The 23,316-nt window shown below is 46.0% G+C and overlaps 1 protein-coding gene across 1 annotated transcript in view; it reads right to left on the minus strand.

Moving 5' to 3' along the window:
- The window catches only part of BMPR2 (bone morphogenetic protein receptor type 2), a 106,094-nt gene extending 96,514 nt beyond the window's left edge, over positions 1-9,580 (minus strand). The window contains exon 1 of the mRNA XM_068686037.1: positions 8,547-9,580. Within this exon, the coding sequence (XP_068542138.1) occupies positions 8,547-8,622 (76 nt within the window). The 5' untranslated portion in view covers positions 8,623-9,580. The remainder of the gene's footprint in view (positions 1-8,546) is intronic.
- Between the last annotated feature and the right edge of the window lie 13,736 nt (positions 9,581-23,316).

Raw genomic sequence — 23,316 nt, forward strand, 5'->3', positions numbered from 1 at the left:
ATAATGAAGTAGACTGGTATGCTTGAATTTTGATAACAAACTGAGTACTTAAGAAATATATAAATACACATACATAACCACACAAATATCTAAATATAGTAAGTCATCTTTGATGCATATATGCAACACACACTAGAATCAGGGATTTTCCTGTGTTCTATATTAAATGTTTACAGAGAGATCCAAATATGGCTGCAGTGGGGTTAGAAATAGTTTACCCTAATTTAAAGTGAATTAAACTGCCTTCTCATCTTCTTCGCTCCTTGAGATTCACAGACTCCCTCATCCCGGCCTGCAAAGCACGGGGCGCTTGAACAAGTTCTTCCACTTCTTAGCTGACTCCTGCTGAAATCCCAGCAGCAGTCCTTGCCGGGCAGGCGCCTGCGCGCTGCACTGCAGCAGGGTTTGTCCTCTTTCAGCTGGCAGACCTGAGCGTGCCTGCCTATTTCAATCATGGCAGCTGCTCCAGCTACAGATCCCTGACCTGGGTGATTACAGCTAGAAATAAAGAAAAAACTTTAAACATGCAAACATAAGAAACCCATACTGTGATGGCATCTAGACAAGCTTAATTACGGGATTCCTTTTATCCTTCTCTGATTGCAACTAGAATTATTTTCATACAGGAAGATCGCTTCTGGTCTAAGTGCCTGCTTTGCATACATATGGATGTGCCACAGTGTAACTAAAAAGATAGGTGCTACAATTTTCTTGCTACAATCTTAGCTTTCTTTAGCTCACAATATTAGCTCTACATACCTTTCATGTCTCAACTAAATATAATGAAAATTTATATTAAAGAACCAGTAATCAAAGAAAGCTAGTCTTTTAATAAGAGGATCCCTTGTCTGCAAATAAATACAGATAAAGTACTTCTGGGATTCAGGTTTAAATAACCGACTGGCAAGGCTCACAGCATGAAGTATATATCCACAATGTATACTACATCTGTACGAATATTTTCACAACTTAGAAGGTACAAGGACACAAAATCCCCCAAATTGGATGTCTAAAATAATAAAAGAAAATCTGACTCATAAAAAGAAGATGTTGTAAGTACCTAAAACAACTCCATCATCCAGAACTGACATGCTCAATTGCAAGAGTCTTTCTAAGCACAAATGAACATGTCCTACTGAAACAACATTTTTACTTTTTTCTATAGACGCTCTAAATTAACTTAACTTCCTTCTCTCTGAGGGATACCACCAGAAGGACCAGATTTCAAGTATGTTCAGTAACAACCTAACTACAACACAATCACTTCAACACAAAAAAAGGCAAAAAATGTTTAGTTCCTTTTATATCGGGGATGACTAAACATACTCTGTAAGATCAGAGTTATTTAATACAATCATTAATATATAAAATAGCTTGAAAAATAACAACTTTTTTTTTTTTCCTGATATGTTTGTCATGTCTAACAAATTTCAGAATAGCAAAGGATTGAGGACTAGCTTAAATTCTCGGAAAATCTATTAGGGTTCTCTAATATGGATGCCCCAGTAGTTTTCTTCAAAGTATCCAGATCCACACTTCTTTGATTGCAAATACAGAATGTTTTATTTTTAACAGAAACCAAGCCAAACAGAGCAAGTCTGATAAGACAAGAGCAGCAGAGCATGTTTGGTCAGTCATTCTGGTAACTGAACTACGTTAGAGCTGCTCACACCAGGTGAACCTGACCTTTGTGACTTATGTGGAAGGAAGTTTACCTCATGCCAAGAATGAGCAGCTTTGGAGATTACACTGCCAGTGCCCAATACTTTGTTATCAATTAAGTGCTGCATTCTCTAATATAAACATGTAATAGAGATCATTAATTTACACATGACCTATGATTACACTTCCAGCCATCTCATTCAAAAAAAAGAAAAAATAGCCATGTTTTCTTACAACCATGTTGTATTGCCTGCAACCATGTTGCATTGCTTGCAACTCTGAATAGAAAAAGTACACATCGTAAAACAAGGAGAACAAATGTAGCACCAGTTTTTGGCTGAATGTCACAGTAATAGCTGCTGCACACTGCTGCTAGCACTACCTAGCCCACTCGCCTCTAACAGTCAGTGCTACAATGCAAAGACTCAAGGTACTGCTGGCTTTGTCACCATCTGCCATTTACTCCAACCCTGAGTGTCACAATCAATGCCACTCAACTACACCTGCTTACCACAAATAATAACACTATTTTTCATGCACTTCACAGGTTTGAGCAAGTATAATACAAAAAAACATTCAAAGAGGACACAGAAAAAGCGTAAGTTACAGTAACATTGAAAAGAGATCAAAACAATAAATATGTGTGGGATGCCTGAAATAAAGCTAAGTGTATACAATGGGTAGTCAATTAAATCTAGTTTTGAAGGAGTGAAAAGCAACACATACAATAAGCTGCAAGTTATGCATACATACAAATGAAGTCATATATGGATGCTAATCATTCAGTAAGGTGATTTGGGCTTTGTTTTGGAAGTTTAGTTAAAATGCTGAGTACACAGTGTCAAAAACACAAGTTGTTCCCCTAGCTGTAGATTAGCAAAGCCTAATTTCTTATAAACATGCCCTTTCTCCCACATGTGTTACCCAACACCCACCCCTCCCCTAGCAGGGATCACCAAATCTCCCTCAGACCTCCTGTGGCACCCCGAGCAAAGGGAAAACCAGACACACTGCGCTCAGTCCACAGCCCCGTACGCACCGACAGCCTTGCAGCATCCCTGTGCTGACCAGGAGCCAGCCTGAAGCAAACAGGCTTACCAGGGCTGCATTCTGCCCGACCTTCCCCTTGGGAAAGCTCTACCTTGGAATTCTCTCCTCCATCCAATCCCTAATTTTCATGAAAGCAGTAGCAAATTAAGCTCTTGAGACTTTCCCCGTCTTTCACATATGGTTGAAATTGGCCAGCGGCTTCAGGAGTTACTGATGGAGACGGAAGGGATCACAGATGGCAATGACATGAAAGGGAGTCTTCTGCATCTGTAGTCCTTGTTTTTCCCTCCCTCTCTCACACAGAAATAAGTGACAAAAGAAAAATACCAAGTACCAAGAGATGCACAACACAGGCACCTCTACAGTTCAAAATGCAATGTGTGATTTGATACAAAATCAAGGTGGCAATCAACAAGACAGATGGACACCCTGCAGTGACTTGGAATGGAATGCCATCACCTCCCAAACACCTCGTGGTTTCTGAATTTAAGAGACCAAGGGAAGGGGAGAAGGGTAAAGACATCATCTAAATGACTAGGTCTCCCATTCATTCTCACAACAGAAGTCTTTGAAACTGCTACCTGCAACTACATGTTCTTCCTCTCCCTCTGGCACAAAAACTGTTCCCTCACACAACTGCAGGCATGCATTCTCCAAACAAGTCTGACAAATACATCATATCTCCTCTAATACACCTTGGTTCTCGTCCCACTGTAAAATAACTTCATTCCTTCATCCTCTCAAATCTCTCCAGCCCTCTCAGCCTTTCTTCCTTCCATTCACTCACCGAGACTGACCTCTCCAATCAGATCCCACTACGCTGCTCAGCCCAGCTCCCATCTCTGCAACTACAGATCCCTTGAGTCAGGCTGGCACCACCAGAAATAAGACTTTCAGAAATTCTAGGATCCGTATATGTTTTCAAAAGCAGCTTTTAAAAATGCTTCCTCCAAAAAGACTGCAAAAATTTCATTTTAAAATAATGACAGCCAACTCAAGCTTCCCACGGAAGATGACTGTAGCAAACTCCGAGACCCTAGGCTTTGGCACACGAACAACTTCTCAAAAGACCCTGTTGCTCCCTGGCAATTGTCTGTATGTGCACAGCGTGCTATATGATCAGGAGGGTCACCACCTATTCGTTGAGGTATATATTAAACAATCTTGCATCAGAACAGGGGTGGGAGGAGAACTACCACTGCTACGTTACAAAACACATGATCATTAAGCCCTGTAACAGGACAGCTACCTAGACAGGCTGTGAAATAAATCCCTGTTCTGGAGATTTTAGAGAGGTTAGACAAAGTTGTTACCTATACTTTTGCATCCAGACTACTCAGGAAAGAGAAAAGGAGTCACTTCCAGCCTTACACTTCTGTGGACTCATACTTCAGAGAAAAAAAGATATATATATTCAGTGCTTAAATTGATCTTCTGTTTTGGAGACCAGTTCTTCTACTGAGTTATTTTTAAAAATCAAATTGAAGCAGTTAATAGTTTCACTAAGTCTACAAGCTTAATAAAATTAACACTTAAAACCACATGCAAGCTACACACACATTCCTGTCCTACCCATTGCACAGCATCATCACGCCCGTTTGATTCAGGACATAAATATTTTGTTCTGAATAGAACTTGGCACCATGCTTACACAGAGATCCACTAGGAAAGTTAGAGTCTGCTCAGAAAATGACAGCACATGTTCATGGCATGGCCGGACTTTGAGCCCTAACACAATCCATCTCCTGTGACTGTAAACCATGCAGTCTGCTTTTGGGAATGAAATGCTTGCAAAGTACCTAACAAGTTACCTTTCTCTTCCCTATGGTGAAAAACACAAAGGAGGGTAACATGTGCCAAGGAAACAACGACACTGACTACACAGACTGCTGGGAAATACTTAATGAGATATAAAAAGGCAGGTGAGACAACAATGTGAAAGTCAACAATATACATACATATATTTTTTTTTTTAAGAGAAGTTTGTAGTATGTGCCAGAGAGGTCATCAAAACAACCACTTCACCATGAGAATAATTCTTTTAGAAAATCCTGTTACGTCCCAATCTTTGTCCATGGTGAAATAAGGTTTGCCTTCCATCAGCAGAGAACAGACAACTCAGCCAACCTTTTACACGTGGTTCCTTTCAGGGTAAAATCATTCATATTGAAGTGCATGCGTAAGGGCTCAGAGCTTCCACTCCGGGCTCCTCAGCCACCTGGTTAGCGTAGCTTCCATGTCCTCGCACGCTATGCCTACATGGCACAATGCGGCCCAGAAATGCCCAAGTTTGCTTGAGAACTGGAGGCAGCTTAGATGAAATATCACAGAGCTTCACACAGACAACCTAATGGAAAAGAGGCTCTTTGCAGCGAGGTGAAGGGGTCCGTGCACAATTCTGTGCTGCCACAGCTGCACAGCTCTTACTCCCTACTAGAGAGCTAATGAAGCCCTATTCTGCCACAAAGGCTGCACTTGTACATGGTTTTCTATCAAGCACACCAGTTGTGCCCCTCAAGCAAATAGTCCATCTCCTGCTGCTAGGCTGATATTTCTGAAAAAGCTCCCAGGTTGAACTGAAAAATTAATATGATTTTAGATTACAACTGAATGAGCCACTAACAATGGGTATAGCTCTAGTCAAGAAGTTGACACTGGAGATACAGATAGGTTTAAGAAAACTGATTAATAAGATAAGGCAGTTACTAATTCTAAACACTGATAAAATAACTGATTTGAATGGCCAAAAGGAGTTCTTCCTTCTGTCACATAATTCACATTTCAAACAAATTAGACCAAGACACTACAGTAATTTTAACTGCAATACAGAACAGAATACAGAAACTTCAGTTCACTCATTTTAATTAATAATTAAAATGATCATTAAAAAAAATAATCTCTATCCAATCCTATGCACACTGGAAATCCTGCAGCCCTGTGGAACCACACAGGTACAGACTGAAGGAAGAGACCCACAAAGATAAAAGGACATTCTGTTCACTTTAATTTTCATTTTATATTTTCCATGAGTAATTTACACATTAGACAAAGGAATGCTGTCTACTGTGGATATTAAAAAAAAAAGAAGGAAAAGTGGTTTGGTATTGCGTATCACATAAGGCAAGCAAATGAAACAAGGAAAGATTAATATCTAGTCCATATGAACACCCAAATGAAATTATTGTGGAACAGCTCAAAGGTTCACCAACCACCTCTTCAGGCACAACCCTCACAATAAATGCATTCAAATCCTCCAAAATATAGGGGAGTATAAATATGGTTCATAGTTCTAAACGAAAGATTTAGAAAGAGATATTTCAAGTCATTTGAGAAATGAAGAACAAAGTGGTCCAAATCATTTTTTCAATATAACTTTTGTAAACCCCTCAATCATTTACCTCAGACTAGTAAAGGCAAAATGTTCTCACTGTAGCAGTTCTCTTTATAAGGATTAATATACAACTTAAATACAGAGCTATTGGATATCTGTCAAAATTTGTATTTTATAAAGGAAGCCAGTAATATTTTTCTCCTAAAAATCAAGGAGAAAAAGAAAAAAAAAAAAAAAAAAAAAAGGAAAGCCCCACTTGAACCTAGAGCCAGTTCTGTACTATATCCTCATTTATCAAGGTGAAGGAAGGACCACCTTCATTCTTCATTCGTATTCTAGATAAAAAGCAAAATTGTCATCTACAGCCCCACTTCAAGATTTTTCATCTTCTTTACACATCTCCACTATCCTGACTATCCTAAGCTCAGGTCTTTACTGAGCTCTCCCCAAGGAGATCAAGAGATTCTTTTCAAGGCCAAAATCTGCAAACCTGTTATGAAAATACTTCCCCTCTGATGTCACAATTTTACATCTATAAACACTCAGTTCCACATACTGCAGGGACACAGGATCCATCATCGATAAGAAGGAACAATTAAAAAGGGTTTTCCAAGCTAGAAAGCCAGCATTTTCTACGCTGGTGTGAGCATACAGTTCATACTTTGGGGGGAGGGGAAGAGAAGAAGTAGTGTTGGCTCTTTCATGAACATAAAAGGGCAGAATTACACATTAGTGTAGCCTCCCCATGTATAGACTTTTTTTTTCTGAAATGCAGTAAACTTAAAATCAACAATTAGTTACTTTAGCTAAAGCTCAAATAATTCATGTAATTACTCTTACACAGGATTATGAGCAAGGTTTTTCATAGTGTGGATTGTTAAAATTTCACAATTAAGAAATAAATCACAATGGGAAAATAGGCTCCTATGCACAAAATAGCCAAACAAGCTGGCATTGTTAAAACCCTTTTAACAAGGCAAAACCAGAACTGAAATACAGGAATGCTGCTGCCAGGTCAGGATTGAGGTTGACTGGCAAAACTGTGCAAACAGGCTCGTACCACACCTGCCCAGCCCTTGGCCTGGTTCAAATCTGTCCTTGCTCCTTCAGTACCCCTTCTCCCTCAGCAAGGCAAAGAAACGAGCAACTCGTTCAAGTTTTCCTGACGGGGGAGAAAAAGCCTACGTTTTTCTTTTTATTTTTGTTATTATTATTATTATCATTGTATTTGAAAGAACAGTTAGATACCGGGCACTTTCAATTCATGCATGTTTTAATATCAAGACTTCTGACCTTCAGAAGTCCCTTCTTCCAGAAAGAAAGAAAGAAAAAACATACTCCCAAGAAACTACCACAGACAGACACTGCAGAGATCAATCTAAAATTACAATAGACAAAGGTCAGGATGATACAGGCAACATCAACTATTTCATGTTAATATCCTCACAAAAGAGACCTCTTAAAAAGCAGAAGCAAGAAAATCTGGGGCTATCCAGTCAGAGCAATGAAGAAACTGCCTACACGCTGTATTCTTCTTACAAGGATTTGTTTATGAACTATACACATCTGACTACTAAAGCAATGCTAGAAAGACCCAGCATTGCAGACTAGGTCCCGATTAGTAAAAAGACACCAAAATCACAGCAGTCTTCCAGAACTGCTGGAAAATATATCGAGTGAGAAACGTTGGCATAAGTGCCTAACGACGCTGGGTAACACTCAGAAAGCTCCAACATGCTCATCTGTCACCATGACAGAAAGCCAAAGGATGCCAGACCAACGCACGTCTCTCTTCCAATATCAGGACCAAATGTTTCATGTGCCTAATGTCAAGCTTCCAAGAAAAATTACAAGTATATATTATGAAATATTAATAAGGATGATCTTACAATATACACTTCTAACTTTTTAATAAAAAAGAGTACCCTGTGAGACCTTTCAGCGCTCCTCAACAGCATTTTATGTTACTCCTCTACAATCATGAGGGGAAAATGCCTCATTTTTGCTTCAGATCTCTCCCCCAAAAAAGATATACCTTACTATAAGTCTGTCATAAAACTGTAGTACGTTTAAGGCCCCTAAAAGCCTTGATGCTGATAAAATTAAAAATGGCTGTGCCCAAAGATCCCACAGCAAAACAGGCACAGCTCTGCTGACGATTAAAATATATATTAAAAACGCCTGCATTACCTTACAAAGGGCAAGGCATGCAAAACAAAAAGACTATGTGTGTTTCCAAAATTGAAATAAGCGAGGAGACGGGAGCAGCAGATCGAGACAAAACGTGCATCCTGGATGCAGGTCGAGTCCATTTACGCAATAAAGCAGATTTTGTATCCCGAGACGCCCTAACAGATCGGGCTTTCAAAACTTTATCACGCTTCGCAGCTGAAATACATGCCCAGCACTTTTTAAGGAGACCCAGATGTGTGCAAATGCCGGCGGACCCCACCCCCTCGGCCGTGCCAAAATGGCCAGCTCCGTGCAGCCACTGGCTACTTACCAGCCGCAGTGCTGAGCAGCAGGGTGGCACTGGAGAGCAGGAGCACCAGCAAGAGGTGCTGCAGTGAGGCAGTCATACCTGGGGGAGCCGAGGATCGAGGCAGAAGGAGGAGAAAAAAAAAAAAAAAAAAGATACCGACGAGAGGAATTTCCTCCTTTTTTTTTTTTTTTTGTTTTCCAGCGGCCTGACTGAGCTCTCTCGGTTCACAATCCGGTCCGGGAGGGCGAGGGGCAGGTGAGGGGAGCCGTCTCCGCTCTTCCTCCCTCACAGCAGCCTGCCCTCATGTCTCGGCGGCCGGGGGAGCGGGGGGAAAGGCGGCTGCCGCCGGCCGCATCGCCCTCCTCCCGGGACAGGAAGGCGGCTTTATTTCCCACGCAGCTTCACGATGTCGAAGAAGCAGCCGGGTTGGGAAGGAAACATATCCAGGCGGGAGGATGGAGCGGCTGTCAGTCCCGGCCGGCTCTAGGGGCTGAGCGAAGGGGCGCAGCCCGACGGCGCCGTCCCCTCGGCCGCCTCACACGGCCGGGGTCGCGGGGAGCCGCTGGGCCGCTCGGCGGCGGGGCGAGACCCGCTGGGCTCTGTGGGCGCCGGCTGCGGCCGCCCCTCGGCCCATCTGCCTCCGCCGCGCAGCCCCGGCCCGCCGCCCCCCGGCCACCCCGACGAGGTGGGGCCCGGAGCGCCGGGAGGCACGGCACGGCACGGCACGGCCAGGCCCTCCCCGCGCCGGGGGAACGCGCTGCCTCCTCGCCTCGCCTCGCTCCGGGAGCCTCCTCCTCCTCCTCCTCCTCCTCCTCCTCAGCGGCGGCGGCGGCGGCGGGCAGCCCCCGGCCCGGCCTCCTCCCTCAGCTCTGCCCGCCGGGCGGGGAACGCCTCAGCCCCGCGGGGCTCGCCGGTGAGGGGCGGCTGGGCTGGGCTCCGCTCCGCCTCCTTCCCGTGCCCGCCGAGCCTCCGCCACCGCCGCTCCGCCGCTCCCCCTCCCGCCCGCCGGCCCCAACGGCCGCCCTCCCTCGCGCCAGACACAAAGGGGACTCGCTCCCACCGCCACCCCGCCCCGCTCCGCCCCGCCTGGCGGAGCCGCCCCGCGCCCCGCCCGCCCCGCACCGCGGAGGCGGAGCCGCCGGGGAGCCGAAGAGGGGGCCCCGCCGCGCGCGCAGGGCGCCGCCATGTTGTGGGGGGTGCAGCGCGCCCCGCAGCGCGGAGCCGGGCAGGGGGCGGCGGCAAATGGCGGCGCTGAGGGAGCGGCGCTGAGGGAGCGGCCCCGGCCCCCGGCAAACCTTCCCCGGGCTCCCGCACAGCCCCGCCGCTTCTGCCCTTTCACCCCCCCAAATCCTGCCCCGCTCGCACGGCTTCAGGCACCTGCCTCGCCCCGTTCCGTGCTCAGCAGGGTTTATGGTCTCGCCACACAGATAACGCCAACCGGCCGGGCCGCTGGCGCGCTGTAACCTTTGCTACGTTGCACAGGAGGGGAAATGATTCAGGCCGGCAGCTGATGGGAGAGCTGCAGCTGGAATGCGGTGTGTGGTGTTCCGGCCCAGCAAGGCTCCTTCAAACGGGTTTTACTGGGTATAGGGGAGAAAAGGTTCCTAAAAACATCCTGCGCACAGAGGGTGCCTGCCTGTGCAGGGGAAGAGTATGAGAAACACTTCCCTCTGCCCAAATCCCTACACCAATTTCAAGAACGGGAACAAAGCACACAAATTCAAAAACCCAATTCCACGCCTCAAAACACTAAATACCTCTACGTGAAATGGTGTAGCTGCAAATCAGATAGGATTTCAACGACAATAAAAAGCCTCTGAGTAACTTCATTCCTCTTTGCAAGTCCTAACAGGTGAAATAGATTCGATCTGATTCTTGCATCACCAGGAGAATTATTAAATTCTAACAGGATTTTTATCGCTGTGATGCTTAGGCCAGAGCCATGGTTTGACACTCCGAGGGTCAAGTTGAGTTTGGGTGGCTGATAATTTTAAGAACAGTTTCAAAGCTTGTTACAATATTTTTAATTCTAATCTTAAACACATCCAACGTGGATATTGGTGAAAGTGGATATTGGTGAAAGATAAAAAAAAAATATATAGAATGCCAGATTGTAATTCGTATTGCCACTTTCCAGAATTACAACCACACGTAAACCACAATATCCTTCCTGTTATTTGGGGAATGTGAATTGTCAAGAAATAAGTTTTAGAAGAAGAAGAAAACAACCACCAACACCAAAACAATAGTTTTACCTCCAAGAAGGGGAGAAAAAAAGAAAAAGGCAGCACTGAGTATTTTTTGTGGGCCCAAAATCCACTGTTCTTTTCTGGTTTAGCAAAGACACCAAACTATGCAACATACTTTTACCCAGCACTACCTACCAAAAAAATAAGTGAGACCTACTGTGTTCACAGAAAACAACCACCTAACTGTGTGGGTTGCACAGCACTTTCACTGTTTAGATGGTAGAAAAAAACGCTGTAATTGTTTATGACATATATCAAAACCTGCTCAGCCTGAAGTAAACGGCTGAAGTCCTGCTTGTTTTAATGGTTCTGGTTTGGGCTCATTAATTAACATCGGGAGTTCTCCTCCACAAGGAATCATATAAACGGATTTTCTGCTTTAAAACTTTCATTCTCACAACAAAATGGATTGGATTTTTATTGTGTTTTGTTTTCCTAGAAAGAAGAAGTGAGACTCATGCTATTTTATACAACTATTTCCTCTCTTTTTTCACAAAAACCCAGGCTGCGATCCAGAAGACACCCTTGTGAAGGCCACGGAGGCCTGCAAAAGAACCCCCCTGAGGCTGTGGAGCTGTTTCACCAGACCTTGTATCAGGGCCTTAGGACTAATCTCCTGGCTGCACGTTCCCAGCAGTTTGCAAGACTTTTTTCTCCTTCCCTCCTGTCTTGAATTTTGCAGAAGCCCTTCTCCTGCAGGTTCTGCTCCCTTCCAGCCTGGTGCACCTACAGAGGGTGCAAAGGGTCCCTGGCCACAGATGCAGGTCATGCTACGGAGCCATGGAGCTGTGAAGCAGCTATGCCCGATTCTCTGGAGCTGGCGAGCCGAGCCCAGGAGAGGCTGGCTCCCGCTGCACCACACAGATGTAGGAAGCAATCACTGCTGTCTAAGCACAGAAGCAGCTTCCTTTTCCCACGGTGGTGAGAGGAAACCAGAGATCTGAACTGTCACTCGCAGACTCACTCATTGTTATCGGCTTGGACAAAGGCATATTTATAATTCTTGCTGTGACATTGTTTTATCTGTTTAACCATGAGTTAGAACTTCACTAGCTTAATATTCAGCAATGTCAAATAAGACCAGTGGGAAAATACTCAAAATAACAAAGACTTGCAGAGTCTGTTGTATTGGTCCAGAAAAGGGCAGGGGAGAGATGAGAGAAAACCTGAAAAATTTACCAAGATTTCAGAGGATGGTATTCTGCCCAAAGAATTGCACATTTCCACCAGGAAGAACTTCACCTGACGAAACAACAGTTTTGAATGCAACTAAGAAGAGACTGATTTAAAAAAATAGAGAATGAGGGAAAAAAGATCTTATGAAGTAGATGCTCTTTTACAACTGTTGCTGGGTGCTCTCACAGCCTGGCAGGGACAAGGATGCGCTTGGAAGCATTCCTGGGGCAGGCTGCAAGGAGAATGGCAACAGAAGAGCCAGGGTACAGTAGCTGCAAGCTCCCTTCAGTATCGCCCTAACGTGCACTAAGGTCTTGCAGCAGGGCACAGCCATCTTGCCCTAGGGCGAGGGAGCTTTGAATGACACAGGCCCTTTCTGGGCACTGGGACTGCCCTTTATGCTATGTCTGCACTAGAGCAAGACACTGAAGAGAGCAGTAAGGCCGATACACGTCTCGGGTGTTTCCTGATGGTGGCCGTACTGATGCACATGCAAACGCAGCGATGTCGCTTGCAAATTCAAGACTGTATGTAAATGAAATAGAACATGTCATTGTTAGCAGCATTTCGTTGGAACAATGCATGGGTGTGTGTTTTTTTTTTTAATTATCAGGCATACAAAGAATTGTTTTCAGGCTTCCAAGAGAATATTGCAATCAGTGGAAAATAACATGAACAAGGCATGAAGAAAACAAAAGTGAACTATCAAACAATAGCTTTAGACCCGTTTATTTTTAGAAAAAGTGATTTTTTAGGCACTTTAAAAGGATTTCTCAGGATGGTTTCACTGTTATCCAAGAGTTTTTCAGCGCTGACGCCACACAACTGTTATCATTGCTAGGACTCAGGGGACTGTTCTTTTTGACAGGGCCTTTCATGAAGTCAACAGATCAGTTTAAAATAAGCCATAAATTATACTTGGCTGCCTATCAGCTTGGCCAGAGTGTTCTCTCAGTGCTGTCATAAGTGTTGGGGAAAGAGAATAACTACATGGCCCAATGTTTAGTTTTCAGGGCATATTCTGTTCCCGATTTAAAAACAAAGCATCCCTGTAGCATTGACTCTGATGCATAAACATATGCTAAAACAGTAATCAAGATGTTCACAGACTTTCCTACAAATAAGTACACCCATTCTGAATCCTAAGTAGTACCCAAATAAATAATGGATTTGATGCAAGTCCCCACCATGAATGCCTCCCATTCATTGCTACATGAGGGAACTGTCAGCAGGATCATCTCCCAGATCTCACCTCCTGTACCAGGAGGTCGAGAGAGAGGTGGTTTCCGATAGCTAGGATCCAAGCCTTATATAGCTCTCTGGATTATTATTAACATCCTGAACTGCAGCCAGAATGAACTGAAAAGACAATACTGTCTACTCACAGTCTGCTGAGTTAGCAGCTAAAGCTTCAGCCAATGCAGCCAAACAAGTAATCACACGCAGACGCTGTTACCATTGGAAGCATTCAGTTACTTATTTTACATAGATTTTCCCATCAGGGTTAAATCTGGGGTGTCACACAGAGTCATTAATATGCCCCCCTGTGGGTCCCCTAGGAGTTAAAGGTCAGAACAGCGAGAGTGGCTGTGGAAAGACTGTAATTATAGGAAAGTGGGCACGTGATACGCAGAAAGAGAAACGGCGAGTCCTCCGGGGATTTCAGAAGCACTCTGGCTCCCGAAGTACCTTTCTTCAGCACAGACACGTTTCCTTTGTATGCCTTCCCTCAGCCTACCATCATCACTCACACCTTGCCTGAGCTGACTGCTGGTTTCTGCTCCTTTTCCAGGGCTCAGCTTCATCTTGGGAAAACAGATTCCACAAAAGAGGGTCAGACAAACACCAAGCTGTGACAAAAGCGGGTAAGTGGCATCATAGCCCAAGTCTCTCAGACTCAAATGGAGAAAAGATTGACTGAAACCCTGGGCGAGTCCTTTGTGGTGGAAAGTCAATTCCTTTCTGTTCTTTCTGATCGGCAGGAAAAGCACTATCCACAGCAATCGACAACCAGTCTGGTCTGTCCTGCCAAGATCTCAGACTGATAAAGCCTCCTTGGCACCACGCAACAGAGGCTGCTCTCACTCTCACGATACTACTTTAAGGAAATGGTAAATTGAATTTCCTGCCTCAGAGGGAATTTGTTTCCCCTTTAGCCCAGTTAAATAATCTGTGCCAGACATTACTTTCGGTCTTTAGACTCATAAAAGCCTGTCTGAAGGCTACTATGGCTTCATTCTTCTTTGTCTCCCAATCAGAGAAAATAGCAGCAACTGTCCATCATTTGAAAACAACAAGTATTTGCAAGTATGAGTTATTGTTTTCAGCCCTGGATATTTCTAACTCTACCCTGTTCTTATGCAATCTACTGCAAGACAAGCCATATTCTACAATGAACTCACCATAGTCTTTGACATCATCCTATATCAAAAGACAAATTTTGTGGCAGCTTTGCTTACCTTTCAACAGGAGACTTTTAATTAATTTAACAACAACAACAACAACAAAATTGCACTTGCTTTAGGGCAGTCCCTGGAAAGATTTATTTTGATATTGAACTTTTTTTCTTGTATACTGGCCCCACATTTCCTATTGAGGATAGTAAATGGTCTCCTATAGGTAACACAGAATTGTATTACAAAAAGATGCAAGTCACAAGCCTGGAAGTGTAAGCAGGTGGGCACGGGACAGGCAAGCTTTTAGTGGTCAAGGAGAAGAAGGAAGTTGCACATTGCAGGATAGACATTTGATAATATTTGGTATGTAGAAGAATTAGCAGTGAAACAGTTAATAGACATTTTATGTTTCATAATGCATATCTCACTGTGATAATGAACTACCAGCAATGTTCGTAGCAGTCACTGTCTTGTTTTAGAGATAACACTGCTTAGTCTGTGGAAACTTTATCTCCATTTTGGGGGTGGAGGTGAGAGAAACTTTCATGCTAGCTCTGAGAAACGCCTCCACTTTGAATAAAGACTTAAATCGTACACTGAAGGCCCTTTACAGCTTGCCCAAACTTCCTTGGCTTGCTCATTGCAACACAAAATGGGAAATTTGCTGCAGGGTGTTTATCAGTTTGAAACATCACTTACTTGTTCATTAAATCCAACAATGGACTTAGTCAGAAGCAGCGATAGGTTGAGTTGTGTCAGAACTATCTTCTTGTCCTTCGCAGAGGGGTATGTCATTGCCACAGACCTGCAGGGCTTCATTCCTGAGAGCTACCTGCGCCTTCTCACACTCACGACAGGCGGCTGGGAGCAGTGCTCACAGCATCTCCAACACTCTCCTCCTACTCCTACATTCCTCCTCCCTCCCCCCCCCCTTTAATCATTCCCTAAATGAGCTAGTTGACAGTACAAGGCCAGGTTAGCTTTCAGAAGCCACCTCTTCCTTTTTGTTCTCTAATTTCTCCCAGACAATTAGACCTGAGAGTATTTATCCAATCAACACAATGCTTCCAGCAGAAAGCTAACAAAAACGTCCCTTGAGAACAAATGAAACCACCTGATGAAGCCTTGGTGAACTTGCAATCCCTTTGCCATGGCAGGGGCAGGAAGACAGGAAGCAGCGTGACCATGCCTGTTGCTGGTTGTCCATTAACACCGTGCCAGCCATTCTCCTAAAAGAGTAAAGTAGTGACTACAAAATACAAGAGTTACTTGCTGGTTTACAATGAAGTATTTCAGTGGCAAACCAGCCATGCATGCAAATTGTCCCCAACTGTTCTGAGTGGTGGCAGTGGCGGCACCAGAATGACACCAAGCCTTACCAATGTGACACCTCAACATTACTCCCCTTCCCAAAGGACACACTGTGCTCCATCCAAGTCAGGACAGCTGGTGGGAACAGGGGCATGGTTGGACCTGTGTTTGTCCCCTGCCTTTCTTCAGCCTTTTTTTTTTTTTCCTCATCTCCTCTGGAAGCTGTGATTCTCCTCCAAGGCTGTCCCTGTAACATGGCAGCTGCTGCCTGACAATTTGGAAACATTTTAATCTGTAAAGAACACCCCTTCAGATCAAAAAACGGGCCCATGTCTCTGTGTGGCCTAGCTGCCTCTCACAGGTCTACAAGGAAAAACAAAACCCATCTGTTTCCTCTGTCTTTCCACACCAGAGAACTGAAAACCTTTGATCTGCAAGTGAGGTACAGCCTCCATAGGTCATCTCCAGAATGAAGTGGGCTGACCAACCACTGGCCTGGGGAGCACAGTCTGCACCACAAAACCTCTTCCTCTGCTTGTGATTCATGATTAGAAGTACACAGCATAAATAAGCAAGGGGAACAAATGGGCAGAGAGATAGCGGAAATATTTCCCTTAATTTCTAAAGAAAAGCGTCTGTTATTTTTTTTACTCTTCTTCGCAGAGTTCAGTAAAACTCATGAATGAGCAGGGGATCCCCTCTCTAACATTTTATTTTTCAGTTTTACCTTTGTATACATTTGCTTTTAGCCATCTCGACAACTTTGGAGAGGTTATGCTCAGCACAAGGATAAATGGCCCCCTGCACCTCTCCCCCAGGAGCTGCTGGAGCGTGCAGCTCTCCAGAGAAAGGTGGAGGGGGACACAAAGAGAGAGCAGACAGGATCAGACACCTGAACCGAGCGCTGAACAGAAACAGGAAGGAAAGCTGCGGGCAGGAGAGAGGGCAGCCTGGAGGGAAAAAAGAGGAAGAGTTCCGGGGAGGGTTAAGCAATTCAGAATTTACATTTGTGGTTTTAAGAAAAAAGGCAATACTTAAACTCAGACCTCTGATATCTACCAAACCTCTCTGTGGATTAGCATTTTGCCTAGAGGCAACCATTTGCAGGGTAATAGAGGTGCTGCTGGGTACTGGCCCCACCAGCCCTACAAGTAAAGGAGAACAGCAGCGGGAAGAACCCCCCAGGCGTGGAGAAGAGGGGGGAACCCCTAGCCCTGGCCTGTCAGTGCAGAGGTGCTGGGGTCTGCCTGCCCAGCGGTGCTACCACCAACCATGCAGGCAGGCATGCGGGGGGCTTTGCTGCTCTGCCATCAGGAACTAAAAGTCAGCGAGAACAGCAAACGTCTCCAGCCTTCCAGACCTTCCCAGATACAGGCACGCTGCTGCTACGTGCTGCCAGCAAGGGCTGAAATCTGCATCTGCAGCAGTGGATGGAGGCTGGAGGAAGAAGCACATCCCCACAGAGACAAGCTCCCCCCCAGCTCCTTCTGGCCACTGATCAATCCCTACACCTCAGCATCACACTAATGCCTGTCTCCCCCAGGCAGACCCGTCCTCTTTTCCTTCCTCTGCTGGGGTGCACCCAACACCCCCTCCCCAGGCACTTGTGCTACTCCCTCTCGTGGGTTTTGGGAGCACCCTTACCCTCTGCACCTGGAAGAAGCCATCAGGGCTGTGTCTGACCTGCAGCTGCCCTGCCCAGGGACGTGTTCCCCAGGTGAGGCACAGGTTCAAAGGCCACACATCGCCTTTAGCCACCCTGTCATGCAGAAGAACCAAGCACCTGCAGGCCCTCCCAGCTGCTTTCCTCATGCCCATGAGCTGCATCAGGGCTCCCCCCTGCCCAACCAGCCAAGGAGCTACCAGACACGAAGCCTCCCTTCAGCTGTGCCTGAATTTGGATAACCAAGTGCAGAGCCAGAACTGCACAGCTCTGCTCCTCCTCCCCATCCTCACGGGACCCAGGCCCGGGTCTCCCCTTGGGAGGCAGGGACACAGCAAGGGGACCATAGGGTAGCAGGAACAGGCTGTGTGTGATGGAGAACCTGTGACGCCAGCTGTGCAGTGTTCAGAGGCAAGAGAAAAAGGTCTGAAAGTTTCTCTGTATCTAGCCCTTGGCTCCCTGAAGCTAATCCTCAGTTTTGGAAGGAAGCAGCAATTCCCATGTTTCTCTCAACTCAGCCAAAAGCTGTAAAGCAGATTTCTCCTGCCCTCTGCTAGTGTCCAGACCTCCCCTATGTGTTTTGTCGATGAAATCTCTCACCCCAATTCAGAAGATAATGATGTTTGCTAAACATGCTCTGCCTCGCTACCAGAAGAGCCCCTGACCTTGTCCCGTCTTCTTGCTGTTTGGCAAATCCTTATCAGCGCTCGCAGTGACCTCCAGCCAGCTGCGCGGGAGCCTTCGGAGCCAAACATGTGCACAAATAATTTTGGGGCAGCCACTGCTACTGGGCTATCCCCTCCCGTGGCTTCTGCAGGTGTGAGCAGTTGACGCATGCTGCTGCTCACGGCCCCTGGCACACCGAGGAGCCTCTCCCTGCAGCTGCTGCCCATCCGAGGTACCTCAACAACAGGCCCTTCATGCCGGCACCAGCCCGCACTGCCAAAGGCACTGTGCCCGGGAGCCACATCCTGAAACAACCAGGCCCGTGGATCGCCGGCCCGCCACCTTGAGCACAGAAGGTCACAAGCTAATCGCTGTTCCAAAATTAAGCAGAACAGAGGCTGCCTTGTGCGTATCCAAACACATTGCCCCGTCTCTCCAATGCCTCTGGCCTCCTGCTGCTGTAGCCTGAGGTGTTTTTTTGTTTTCTGATTATTATTTTTTTACTCCAGCATGTAGAGGTCCAAGCCTGGCCAGAGTTCATTCAAGCCTGATGAGCAGCAGCAACCTGTGTCCAAAAAATGAGGCTGTTGTGGCTGGAGATCATCATGAAAGCCTGAGCAAGGCTGAGACCAGATACGTGCTCTGCTTACTCCAGCTGTTGCTCAGAGCAAATCTTTGCTTTGGACTGTCAGGAGTTAGGCTTATCCATGCCGGAATTGCTTCTCTGATGTTTCTCCGTGCTGCAGTTGCATGGTGGGCCTGCAGGTCTGGCTGGAGCCACAAGAGACAGCCATGAAGGATGGGGCAGCTTTCTTGCTTCAGTTCTGCTCCCTGCATCAGCCTGCTGCTGGCAGGCATTTTCTGCCATGGTTTCGTTAGGATGCCGCATACCTACAGCCTGCTAGACAGCTCCCTGGGAGCAGAAGCGATCACGCGACTATGACGATCCTCAGCATTTACAGCAAACCTTTCATCACAGGATCTCAAAGCAGCTCGCCAGCGGGAGTGGGCACAACCTCACACTGTGCCTGGGAGATAAGCAAAGGATGGAAGAGGCTGACTGCTTCAAAGCAAACAGCAGCTCTATGGGATGAAGGCTGCATCACGTCAGCTGTGTGCAGCTGTGATGGAAACCACAAGGCTCAGATAAAGCTTCAGGGAGAGGGAAGCACGCTGAGACCTGAACGAGGACATGGAAGGAGCGCGTACAGCAGGCTGCTGCATGCCACCCAACAGCAACTGGAGCTCCCCCCTCAGTACCAAGGAAACTCAAAAAATGATTGAGTTAAGATGAGAAAAAGCAAGGAAAGAGGCCTAGGGAAAAAAAACATAACTGAATGTAACAATAACAAAAATAAACCCAGACAAAAGGGAGATAAACAGGCATACTGTTGTACTGTCCAGCACACAGCTAGCTGTGGAGCAACCTCAGAGAGACTGGTACCAAACTGCACTGCTGTCCCAGGAACAGAAGAGCTCAAGACAAGCAGGACAGCATCAGGCATTCTTCCTGCAGCTGAAGGGCCGCCACTGGTCATCAGAAGACGAGCGGAGATGGGAGGCTTTAAAGCGGTGCCAGAAAAAACAAGCTACAGCCAGGGTCGAGGAACATGGGATCAGGCTCTGAGTTGTCAGCAGTTGTGGTGTATACATCTCTGAAAACAGACGCGATGCCAGGAAAATCCAACTCCCAGCATGAAAAAAATAACTTCAGAATGATAACGAGAGAAACTGAAGCAACTGCGACTGTGAATTAGCGATTACATAAAAGCTTTTATCTTAAAGTTATGTTAGGCCAAATTCTGAAGTCATTTCTTCAGCCAGAATGCTCCCTTGAGATTGTGTGATTTGGCCACAAAGTGCTACATCTGAGGGGGGAAAGAAAACACACAGAAGATCTTTCTAAGCGAGCCAACTACTGCACAACAGCAACAGCCTTGACTTCGCATCAAGTGCTTCTTCAAGAGGTGGCAAACAGCATCGGCAGGTTCGCGGCCCCAGTGCAATGCTGCTCACTGCCAGCTCCTCTCCACTGCCTGGCCTGAGAGGATGGAGCGCACAAACAGCCCCTGCCCCTTCCTGTGAACACACTGCCAGCCTGCAACTTCTCAAGGGGTATCAAGCACAATGTAAGAAAATAATGGGTATTTTGAGCGGGAGACATGCCCTTCCTGTGCACAACGAACTGCTCTCGGAGCCGTTCGTAAAGCAAGGGAATGTGCTCAAATACCTGCCATGAAGTATGAAGCTGGAATGCTTGCCAGCCAAAAATGCTGGAAATAGCTCTTACAAGTCATGCGAACACTCAAGAGTTTCTGAAAGGAGAAATAGCTGGAAATAGTTTTAGATAAAAGAGCCTTTCATGCCAGCTGGCAAAAGTAAACCAGATGGATGAGATAGATGGATAGACAGGGCTTAAAGCCACTTTTGTCTCAGCAGCGGGCTGGGTTTACGCATGCTGTGTCTGAAGGCAGCGCATCGCATCACCCGACCCTGGCTGTTAACTTTATGAAATCACACCAGGACACACCACGGCGCTCAGCAGCAGCTCCCAGCCCTGCCAGACCCCTGGCAGCACACGGGGGTGACCAGGATGGCTCCGCACACGCAGGGTAGTACTTTGCCCGACAGAGCTTTTCCCCTTTAGTTCAGCAGTCCCACCTTCACTGAAGCTCAGGGAGGTCTGTTGCACTGTGGGTAGCTTTGCAAATATTGAGGGAAAAATATTTGTTTTCCATAGTGAAATAGTAGTGCAGCAATTTCAGACAAGTGAGAAATGAAGGATTCTGAAGAAAACAAATGAGCAATGACATGCAAAGACACTGCAGGAACCTGGAAACATTAAAATAAATACCACAAGCAGGAAAAGGAGTAGTTTAACTTTGTTAGTTTTTTTTTTTCCTCCCTCTGTATCAGGACTGCGTCCCTGGAGATTTCATGTCAAAATGGAATTCTGTACTGAATATTAAATATTCATCAAGAAATTCACAGTTGAAAGCAATCTGCAATGATGGATAAAAAACAAATCACCTCTGCACCACTTCTATTCTTGTTTCTTCCATGTCTTGGGGATTAATTCTGAAGGACTTCAGCATTGACCTTTACAGATGTTTCTGCTTTTCCCATCCTGTCCAGGAAGACTCTGAGTTACTGAGGAAGTCACAGGATTGCACCACCAGAATTACAACAGCAGTGCCCTGACGTATGCAACACCCATGGAAACGGGCACAACCAAAGCTTCTGGTCCCCAGCGCATCCCCCTGCCACACAGCAGCTGGGCAACGCGGCTCGTGCTGAAGGAGCTGCTTCAGCAGGAATGTCAGCTTCTTTGTTGTTGGCTTCTGTAAGCATCTTAATGTGAAAAAGTACTCCTTGGCCTAAATCATAATATCACCTTCTAGATGATATGTAAAAAAGCTTCCATTACCCTCAGTCTTTGAAAGACAGGCAAAACTGCCTGCTCTGTGCAAATCACTTAGCCAAAACCAGGTCAGAGAACACCCGACTTCTGTCCATCTCATGGAAGCAGCTTTAGGAAGAAATTGCCATATCCACCTCGTTTTCCTGCAGGCGTCACCTTTGATGACTCACGGCATCCAGCAAAGGGTACAACGAACACGTGGCAACCCGCTGCAACTCCAGAGCTGCATCAAACCCTGCATGCCAGTGCTCCTTATCAGTGTGCACACAGACACTCAGTTTTGCTTTCCAGAGCCAGTCTATCCAAAGACAAGTGGGTTGGCCCCAACTCTTTCCCAGGACAGAGCAGAGGTGCACACCGGGGTCGGGTGCAAGTACAGCCAGATCTTCAGGACAGGAACCTGGTGGTCACTAGCGCGAGGCACGGCCACGCAGGGCTCCATGCTTGTTTTCAGTCTTCCCCCTTCTCCCCAGGAACCCGTGAAGCACAGCTATGGGTGGGCAAACCCACTGACTGCTGCCATTTCTGAAGGGCAGAGCTTCACACAGGGATGATGGTCAATATCTGACAGCCAAAGAAAACCTGGATTTAATATCGCATGTTGAGCAAATTTGATGGAGAGATCACAAACACATAAGCACAGATTCTGCTATTCCACATTGACCTTTTTTTTTTTTTAAGGTTAAAAATGTACTTAAAGCTTTTTTTTTTTTGTAGTTTTGACCTCAGCAAGTGGTAGTTGCTCAACTGTCAGCAGCAGGGTTCCAAGTTCCAATGACTTATTGCAAACTTCATGCTACTTGATATTTTTGACAGCTCTGTAGGCTCATGATTAAATTGGTATTTCAGCTTTTGTCAGCAAAAGTTTCTAAACTTCACTTTCTTTTAAGAAAGGAAAAAAAACACTAAAAATGCATATGTTGGGAGCCAGCCAAAAGCAGTGGCATGTAATAGTTCCTTGGCCCCTGTGCTCAGTAAAGTGATGCACATGTGATGGACTTCAGAAACCAAAGTAAACAGTCTGATAACGCGGATGGCTGGCTGCTGAACGAGGCTCTAACCATAGAACTCACCTCACTACAACACCAGTCGTATTGAGCGCTTGCCCACTGACAGGGGTATCTGAGAACCCATTTATGAGCTCCTCGGAAAGCAAACAGGACTACCATTCACTGTTAACGGGTCCAGTCTTCAGCGCTGTGCCCAGAAACTCTCAGCCTCCCATAGACTGCAGAAGACGAGGCTCTAACAGTAAGCCTTTAGAGAATAAACACCTTTCACTAGGAGTTCTGCAAAATGCCTTGATACTGCCCCAGCAATGTGTGTGGAACATGCCACAAGGCTTTCAGGCTGATCTCTTTCAAATTTTTGCATAAGACTAAATATTTCCTCATTTGCAAGGTGTGGCTGGGCAAGAGAAATGGTTAAGTTTCTTTAATTAATTCTGGCGCTATTTGTATCTGTATTTTAATAGTTTCAGGTGCATTAGTTATTAGGGATATGTGCTTGAAGGCATGAGCAGTGAAAGTTCTCAACCTCTCTTCCCTGGCAGGTTTAAAGCCTCATTTCTTGAAATCCATGCAAGGCCCTTTCCCACAGATGCCACAAAGCACAACTGCTTGGATCACCAAAATACAAAAACCACAAACCCAGGGGACACACACACACACACACAAAAAGCCTTGCAAATCAAACAAATAAGCCAAGGAGGGGGAAAACAGCCTCAGTCACCCCTCCTACCTGGATAATTCTCCCTTCCAGCAATGGCCAGCACAGCACTGACCCCTCCATAAGCCTTTTTGCAGTGGAGCTGCTGTGGCATCCTGCAGAGAGACCTTGCTGCAACCGAGATGCCGCAGCGGGCAGAGCGGGACGGGCTGTGCCCCGAGATAAGATTGTCTGCCAGTGC

The sequence above is a fragment of the Anas acuta genome, chromosome 6 (assembly GCF_963932015.1).
Source record: "Anas acuta chromosome 6, bAnaAcu1.1, whole genome shotgun sequence".
Lineage (NCBI taxonomy): Eukaryota > Metazoa > Chordata > Aves > Anseriformes > Anatidae > Anas > Anas acuta.